This window comes from Rattus norvegicus, chromosome 4 (assembly GCF_036323735.1).
Source record: "Rattus norvegicus strain BN/NHsdMcwi chromosome 4, GRCr8, whole genome shotgun sequence".
NCBI classification, from domain to species: domain Eukaryota; kingdom Metazoa; phylum Chordata; class Mammalia; order Rodentia; family Muridae; genus Rattus; species Rattus norvegicus.
In genome coordinates, this window is record NC_086022.1 from 169,548,190 (window position 1) to 169,557,549 (window position 9,360).

Here is a 9,360-nt window from a genome sequence, read left to right on the forward strand (position 1 = left end):
GCACACATCTCTGGTACTTCCCATGCCAAATTGGAATGATCTGTGTTGTGTCTTTCTCTTTCAACAGATTACCATCTGCTGAGGGCAGGGGTCATATCTCACGTCATTTCAAACCTGGAACCTAGAATGTTGTCTGGCCTACGGGAGGTGCTCTATCCATGGTAGTGGGGATGAAATAAACCAAATCAAACACCAACAAAAGAAAACTCCTGAGCTGTGTCAGAGCCTCTGGTCGCTAGTCTTACAAGGGAGATCACACAGTGATTGGCTCTTTTGAACAGAAATATAGTAACACGTGACAGGCAAGGACTCTTTCTCACGTACCGCTTTCCCGTTTGTGAAGACTCCCCCAGAGAGACGAGATCCAAAGAGGGAAATGAACACAGATGTCCTGGCAACTGTAGTTATAACAGTGAAAAACTGGAAGCAGTCCAAGTGTCTGACGGGGAAGTGACTGAGCAAACAATGGGATTATTATATAGCTGTTAAAAATGACAGAGGTGAGAACTGTCAGCACGGGGACTTATGTGCTGGCAGGAATGTTAAGTGGAAGAAAAGAACACAGACCGGCGTTTAAGGATGTGTGTGCACAGTCATGAGGATCGTAAGCCAATATGGAAAAAAGTGGAAGTGACTGCAGTTCAGAGTGGTCTGTGTGGTTTAGAACCTGTAGGATTCCGTCCATTTACGACAGTAAGAGTCGAGATCTCATCTCCCAGCTACCTTACTCTGCAGAAGCTGATTGTGGTGGCACACGTGTGTAACCCACGCACTTAGGTGGAGGCAGGAGGATCAGGATTTCAAGGTTATCCTCTGCTACACAAACAGTGAGTTTGAAGCTGGCCTGAGTTGCAAAAATGCAAAGCAAAAGTTGACCGTGGTGCCTCACATCTTTAAGTCTCAGTGGAGGCAGAGGCAGGTAGATCTCTGAGGCCAGACAGGGGCTACCCAGTGAGTCCTCATCTCAGAAAACAACAAAACAAAAACATCACAGTTTTCAGGTTCCGTGGTTAAGAGCATGTACCGCTCTCACAGAGGACCCGGATGTGGTCCTCAACATCTCCCTAGGCAGCTCACAACAGCCTATATGTCCAGTTCCGGGGGGATCTGACACCCTCTTCTGGATTCTAAGGGTACTGTATTCACATGCACAACCACCCCCCCTTACACACACACACACACACACACACACACACAAACTCCAAAAAGAGACAAAGTGTCAACTTCTCATTAACATTGTTATAAAAACAGTGATACTTCTCCTCTTCCTCCTCCTCCTCATCACCACCACCAAATCTTTCTTACTATGAAACAAGAATGCTCTCAAATTTGATACTCTCCTGCCTCTGCCTCCCGAGGGCCCAACTACAGATGTGTTCCAGCACTGTGTTTTGTGTGTGTGCCCATGTGGGTCTGAGTGTCTTACTTAGGGTTTCTCTTGCACCATGACCAAAAGCACCTTGTGGAGGAAGGAATCTATGTCATCTTGAACTCTGCTATCCAGGAACGTCAGGGCAGGAACCCAAGGCAGGAACGGATGCAGTGGCCACAGAGGACCAAGGATTACTGGTCTGACTTTCCCTACTTGCCAGTTGTCTTTCTTACTCACTCCAGGACCAGGCGCCTGCACAGGAACGACATCTCCCAACGGTGTGGTGGGCCCCGCACATTAATAACTAAACAAGAAAATGCCGCCACAGGTTAGTCTCTGGGCTGATCTAATGGAGGTATTTTCCCAGTTGAAGGTCCCTCTTCCCAGATGAACCTGTCTTGTGTCATGTTGACAGAAAACTAAGCAACAGGATGAATTTATGTGTATGGGCAATGTGTGTGTGTTGGGGGGAGTGGTGATGGTGGGGTAGTGTCTCTTTGTGTAGTCCTGGCTGGCCTGGAACTTGGTATGTGGCACAGGTGGGTCTCGAACTCGCAGACATCCACTTGCTTCTGCCTTCTGAGGGCTGGTATTAAGGATGTGCCTGATGAATCTCTTCTTCTTCTTCCCTCTCCAGCCTTCTTCTTGGTTCTTTGAGGCAGAGTCTCCCATTGTAGCCTGAGGCTGGCCTGTAACTCTGTGTAGCCCGGACTGACTTGGGCCTCACTGTATAGCTCGCACTGACCTTCTGCAGTTTGGGTGTATCCCCCCCGCAAAGCCCATGAGTTAAAAGCTTGGTCTTCAGCGTGACACTGTCACTGTTTTAGGGGGTGGCTCTAATGAAAGGGCTTTGTCTTACGTGTTTGGCAGCATGCCCTTCATGTAAAACCCAATCCCCCCTTCTTCCTCCCTGTTTCGTTTGAGCAGTTTGCCACACACCCCTGACCTGCTGTGCTATTCAAAGTAATGGAGCCAACAGGTCGTGAGCTGAGATCTCAAAGCTACGGGGAAAATAAACCCTGTTCTACACTCCCCACCGCACACACATGCACACGGAGGTAAGAGAACGACTTAGTGTTCTTCACGTGCTGACTGCCTTTCTGTTGGAGTAGATAGAGCTTGTGATGTAGGCTAGGCTGTCTGACCAGCGAAACCACACTTGGCAGTTTGTTTGTTTTTTTCTTTTTTCTTTTTTTTGGAGCTGGGGACCGAACCCAGGGCCTTGCGCTTGCTAGGCAAGTGCTCTACCACTGAGCTAAATCCTCAACCTTCCACTTGGCAGTTTTTAACATAGGTCCTGAGGATTGAACTTAGGTTTAATCCTTGAACTTTGAACCTTGAACTTTGAGCAAACTATGATGCCTCATCTCTCCTGGTGCTGGGATTACAGGCCTGTGCCACCCTGCCCAGCCATTCTGCCTTTTGTCTCAGAACTGCAAGCAGACACTGGAGCCATTCTGCTCAGTTATGATTGTTCTGTAGGAGCTTATAGCCAGAACACTTGGACGTGGACTAAATCCTGACTGATCCAGTTGAAGAGCCGCAGGGTGTGCTCTGATAAAGACAGGTTATTGATACGAAAGTGGGTGAGGGGCTCAAGTGTGTTCAACAGGGATACAGCTGTTGAGATTTCCCAAATGAGGCAGAGGCAAGGAGCAAGTTCAAGGCCAGCCACATCTACTTTATGAGTTCTAGGCTAGCCAGGACTCCGTAGTGAGACCGCACTTCACAGAAACAAAGCAAAAGACTCCAAGTGAATAAGGGGGGGGGGGTTGTTTTGTTTTGGAGACAGGGTCTTATGTAGCCCAGGCTAGACTCCAACTAGTTATGAATCCGAGGGTGATCCTAAATGTCTAACCCTCAAGCTTTTACTTCCTGGTGCTGGGATTTCAGGGGTGGGCCACTGTGATGGGTTTATGGGTGCTGGTGGTAGAATCGAGGGCCTCTGGCATGCTAGTCTACCTCACCTCCAGCGGGAGACAAGAACCATTTAAGTGAAAACTAGTTTGGCCTTTGTTGACAGTACCAGACAAAGGATCTTGTGTTTGGGGTCCTTTGGTGTGGCTGGGTACCGCCCCTTGACACCCCCCCCCACCCCCCACCCCACCCCCGCTAAGCTCCGGCCACCCCTGACTGCTTCAGGGATAGCTATGGTGGTGCTCCACGATCTGGTCTGGGTAAATGCACAGAAAGAAGCTGCATTTATTTCCCTGCCTGCACTCTCTTCAATGGATAACTGTTCTTCAGACCCTGCTGGGGAACCTGTAGCTAGAATCCACTCGTTTAACCATGATGTAAGCTACAGCACGTGCTTCATATGAAAACCCCGGAAGCCATCATCTCCCTGCTGCCATAGAAAGTGTATAATTAGCTCGGTGTGCAGCTTGACCCTACTGATTTTTCTGACGCATTTGGCCCGCAGTGTGCCCTTTCTGAGACCTCCTGTGTCTTCTCCACAGCTGGAGATGCCCTGAACTGCACGCAGCACTTCCTGTGGGCGTGGCCTTGCATCTTAGAAGCTCCTTGGTGCTGGCTGCCCTTCCTTAATGGGTCACATGTTTCAGCTACTCACAGACTCACAAAGCTCTTTGAAATGGACTTCGAGTGGCTGTATCGATCATAATTGAGTTTTCCGGTCCCTCCTATTTCTTTTTAAAAATGATTCTCTGATGGAGTTCTCTCAAAGAAACACTATAATTGGGCAGCCTGGGGCATATGGGAAAGCTTCCCCTGATGGCGTCAGTAGCTATTCTCAGGAGAGGAAAGGCAGGGTATCCCCACTGGGAGATGACAGCACTTGTTTCAAGTTGGGGAAGAGCCTGTGGTTCTCTTCCTGCGTTTGGAGGGGAAAGCGAACACACAATGTTCATTTCCTAAATACGGGACGTGCTTTGCCAGCGTCTCTTTTTCCAACATGTCATATCCTGGCCAAAGGCAGCAGGGGTCAGGGCAGGAAACTGCAGCTTCTCAGAATGAGACAAGGCTTTCCCAGAGCCGTCATTGGTTCCTGGGAACTATAAAGCACGCTTATCCAGAAACAGTCTCCCACTTTGCTTCCTGGAGGCCAGAGTGAAGGGTAAGTGGGGGAGTCCAAGAGATGTGTCTATAATGGGATTGGTGACATCGGGGTCAACTCTTGGGGCATGGTGTATTTAGGGTGACTTTTTCCTCATTCGTTCTTGTTACCTGAAAACTTCTTACTGTCAGATAAATCATGGAGGTCAACAAGGAACAGTAGGACCTATGAGTAAGGAGACCTGCACAGGGCACTGAGAAGCATCAGTTGGGTTGGTAGCCTGTCTCTGAAAGCCTTCATCCTAACCGACGCCAACGAGTCCTGGCTGTGCATGCTGGTGCAAGCCTGGAATGCTAGAACTCAGGAGGTGGAGGCTGGAGAATCAAGAGTTTGAGGCCAACTTGGACTACGTAAGAGTCTGCCTTTAAACGCAACAAAAACAAATGGAGAGAGATCAGAAATTGAATAACTTCTGCCCTGCTCGTTCAGGTTTGCTAAGCTCTTTCTGTGACTTATTTGACACCTTCAAGCAGTTCTGACTGGGGAAAGTACAGTGTATATGAAAATGGGGCTCTCTGGTTACCAGGACAGATGGCCTTTTCCTGGTGAGCCCGGTTTCATTTAGCATTCTCCCTTAGTCACCTTTTATTGGCTTCAGTTCATCTGGATCCAAGAAGCCTCCAGTGAGCTGCTAACACCCTACCCCTTTCCTTTTTTGCCACAAGACAAGTTCTTGTCATGTAGCTTTGGATGGTCTAGAACTCCATGTTTAGACCAGGTTGGATTTGGACTCTCAATGATCCCGCCTCCACCTCCCAAGTGCTAGAGAGAGGGAAGGGGACACTGAGGGAGGCAGAGACAGAGGGAGAAAAAGGGAGGGAGAGAGAGGAAGGAGGGAGAGGGGAAGGGAGAGGAGAAAATGAGACAGATGGGCGGGGGTTACCTTGAGTTCCTAGGACACAAGTCTCTATGTAATGAAAAGCTTTTGTTACAAGCACAGTTTACCACTTTTATGGTATTCTCTTCTTTTTATTGGCTCTCGTTTGCCAGAGGTTAGGGAAGGGAATAGGACGAGGGGTGTGTGTCATGCCAGACAATGGTTCTACCACTGAGCTACATCCTCACCCCAAGGGTCATTTTGAAAACAGAGCAAAGTCTGTTTTCAGAGCGCTTTCTTGGAGCAGCCTTCTAATAGTCTCCACCTTCCCGTTTAAATCTTTATTTAAATCTATGGACGATGCCCATAGATTCTGTTCCCTGGGAGAAAAGCAGAAGACAGAATAATCTCGTTTGAATGCACAGTTAACGGGTTCTGAGAACTTGTGTGACTTGTCCCAGACGCCAGAGCGAGCCTTTGAAAACCTGACGCATGACCTAGTGGTAACTTACCTCTCTGTTACCAGTCCTTTATTTTTCGTGTATTCATTTCGGCAGTTTTGCGGGTTGAATCTGGGGGTCGAATGCTATGTAAGTGATCTATCATTAAGGCAACACCACCAGCACAAGGTCTATTAATTATTTGAGGACTCTCTCTTGTGCACCGGCCAGCTCTAGCCTAGGGCAGCAACGGGCGAGGAGACTAGGACTAACTGCGGGTCTGTGTCCCCTACAGGGCATGGAGAAGTGGACGGCCTGGGAGCCGCAGGGCGCCGATGCGCTGCGGCGCTTTCAAGGGTTGCTGCTGGACCGCCGCGGCCGGCTGCACTGCCAAGTGTTGCGCCTGCGCGAAGTGGCCCGGAGGCTCGAGCGTCTACGGAGGCGCTCCTTGGCAGCCAACGTAGCTGGCAGCTCTCTGAGCGCTGCTGGCGCCCTAGCAGCCATCGTGGGGTTATCACTCAGCCCGGTCACCCTGGGAGCCTCGCTCGTGGCGTCCGCCGTGGGCTTAGGGGTGGCCACCGCCGGAGGGGCAGTCACCATCACGTCCGACCTCTCTCTGATCTTCTGCAATTCCCGGGAGGTACGGAGGGTGCAAGAGATCGCCGCCACCTGCCAGGACCAGATGCGCGAACTCCTGAGCTGCCTTGAGTTCTTCTGTCAGTGGCAGGGGCGCGGGGACCGCCAGCTGCTGCAGAGCGGGAGGGACGCCTCCATGGCTCTTTACAACTCTGTCTACTTCATCGTCTTCTTCGGCTCGCGTGGCTTCCTCATCCCCAGGCGTGCGGAGGGGGCCACCAAAGTCAGCCAGGCCGTGCTGAAGGCCAAGATTCAGAAACTGTCTGAGAGCCTGGAGTCCTGCACTGGTGCCCTGGATGAACTTAGTGAGCAGCTGGAATCCCGGGTCCAGCTCTGTACCAAGGCCGGCCGTGGTCACAACCTCAGGAACTCCCCTGATCTGGATGCAGCGTTGTTTTTCTAAGAGCATCCTCTAGCTGTGTGGAATGTTCTAGATTCGCAGCATCCACAAGGAAGTGCTACATGGGCGGAGTGCAAAGGATTTCAGAAGCTCTTCTTGCAGGGCATCAGTCCGTAGCTCCTTGTGTGTGCGAAAGACTTTTCACTTGTGTAATCCCAACTGAGTATGTGACCCTAAACAGTCACTTTGGGGACTCCCCAAATCCTTTTTAGCTGCACACAGCTTGTCAGACTGTCCTTCAATTAGAGTTATTGGGGTGGGGGGGCTTGATGGCTTGAGTAATAGAGGTCTGGCGAGGTGTCTCCCTCTTGGACCTCTTATGTGTTGTTACTAGAATCCTGAGATTCTCAAATGTTGGTGAGAGGAGACTTTTACTTTTCAACTTTGCTTCGGCAGTTTCCGATACACAGGACTCCAGAATCCAGAACAAGAAAGAAGAACCTTGTGTTTGTAGGGTGTGCAGACCCAGACGGGGCCGAGGAGCTGACTTGCTCAGCTCTCACACGCAGCCAGTTTATCCACTCACAGACCAAACCTGGCTACTGCATAGACTGTTCCAGTGTGGCTTCAAATCCACACCTCTAGGTACCCTGAGAAGGAAAGCCACCTGAAGAGTCACTCTAATCCCAACACGCTCACCCCCTTCACGTCCATAAAGGAGCTGGGCAAGGGGTGAGATGAAGACCCTGACAATTTTAAATGACTGTAGCATAGAGAGCCATGGCCTTTGAGTTTAAGAGTCTTGATCCCAGGTTCTGTCCCCCACTGTCCTGTGACTTAGCCACCTTGTCTTGCTACAGATGGTGGTAGGAGGCCACCCTGTTGCGAAGTCCTGAGATAATGACAAACACAGAGGCTAGCTCACAAAAATGTACTTCCTGGCCTGGCTTCTGAAGGGTTAACTGTTGGGCTCCATCCCAGATTTCTGAGATCAGGAACTCCAAATATGAGGCCCGCCTCTGGCTGATTCTGATGCCCCATAAATGTTTGAAAATGACACAGCAAAGGTTCATCTCCAGCCAGGTGTGGTGGGACACACCTGTAAGGCCAGCGCTTGGAGATGGAGACAGGGGGACCAGTAGTTCAGGGTCATTCTTGGCTACATAGCAAACTCAAGGCCACCCTGGTCTCAAAAACCAAAACAAAAAGCCATCTTCTGACTCCCTTCAATTGTTCAAAGCCTTTCCAGGGCCTTCAGAATCACGCTCAGAGTGTTCTGGGAAGATTAGCCCAGAAGCCAGAGAAAGAGTACGCTGTGTGCTTGTAAAGCCAGTTACTCTGTCCCCTGTGAACTAGGAGACAGAGCACTTCCGACCCTATAGAGGGCAGTAGTGGCCATTCCTTGTAGGGGACTGGTATAGAAGTAATGTGAACTATTTAAAAATAGTTATTTAATTGCTGCCTTCACATTTGATTTTATTTAACCTTCACATTATTTAGAAAATAATAAGAGTAGTAAGTGTCTGAATAGGAAGGGAGTCTCTTAAGGCTCTTTCCAAGAGCTCAGGTTTGGATTTCTAGAGTCCCCCCGACCCCAGAGAGGACTCTTTAGTGTTTGACACGGTCTTTGTAAGTAAGATGGGGAGTCCTGGAGAGAGAGACCAAGCTGATTTTTAAACTAGGAAATGGAGTCTTGAACTGTGGAAGATTTGAAAAGTTAAGCCTATGTGTCTTGAAGGTACTTGGCCAGAAAAGCACTTGGCTTGAAAAAGAAAACCTGTTTAATTCAGGGGTGGAGGAATAGAGACAGATGAAGAAAGCATTTAGACCTCGGAAACCTGATGTCCTATGAAATTCTGTTTTTATAAAATTGTGTTATGGTGGAGATCTGTTGCATTTCGACTTTGTGGCTGTAAGAAACCTGTTATCTATGTTTAAGAAAGTACTTCTAATTTATTCAATGTCTTCCTAAATTATCCTTTAAAAAAAAAAGTTGGAAAGTCTATGAGACCGTACCTAAGAAACCTTGACTGTGTATTTAAGTTATTTAATGCCATGCATTTGTGAAGCCCCTTCCCAGTGATGGCTGTGGTGTGTCTGAGGAAATGTAAGTTTGGCATGAGGGGGAGGGGCTGCTGTTTCTATATTTGTTTTTGTTTTCTATAAACAGTAATCAGGATGTATCCTGGTTTCATTTGACATTGATATGGCTTTTTCTCTTTTTCCGACACCATGTCTTTCTCTAGGTACCCCTGGCTGTGCTGGAACTCACTCTATAGACTAGGCTTGCCCTCAAACTCACAGACATCTGCCTGCTTTTGCCTCCTGAGTGCTGGGATTAAAGGAGTGTGCACCAGCCTGGGTTTTTTTTTTTTTTTTTTAACTGATGTCATTGATAGACTGCCCTGTGTGGATGCTGGAGTACACCTCGACACCTCGTGCTCTCCTTCTGTCGTCCAGCTGAAGCCATCCCCTCTTGCCATCATGCATTGGTGCTTTGTCTTGGCTTATATTCCTCCAGTGCCCAGCAGTTCCAAATAAACTGAGGTGGGAACGTTTTGAGCATAGCTAAGTACTCAACCTCAGAAGTTTTTACCAGTGGTCTGCTTCCTGCATATCTGAGAGAGCGTCCACTTTTGATGCATAGTTGGACGTAGTAGTAACTCAGCCTACAACCAT

The 9,360-nt window shown here is 49.0% G+C and overlaps 1 protein-coding gene across 8 annotated transcripts in view; it reads left to right on the top strand.

Annotated features, from left to right (window-relative positions):
- The window catches only part of Apold1 (apolipoprotein L domain containing 1), a 57,348-nt gene extending 48,462 nt beyond the window's left edge, over nucleotides 1-8,886 (top strand). For 4 of the 8 annotated variants that reach the window (XM_039108001.2, XM_039108003.2, XM_039108004.2 and 1 more), the window contains 2 exons: nucleotides 68-1,700; nucleotides 6,001-8,886. In XM_039108001.2, coding sequence (XP_038963929.1) covers nucleotides 1,689-1,700; nucleotides 6,001-6,744 — 756 coding nt within the window. In that variant the 5' untranslated portion in view covers nucleotides 68-1,688 and the 3' untranslated portion in view covers nucleotides 6,745-8,886. The other 4 variants (XM_063286435.1, NM_001003403.2, XM_039108006.2 and 1 more) reach the window with 4 other exon arrangements.
- Nucleotides 8,887-9,360: the final 474 nt, after the last annotated feature.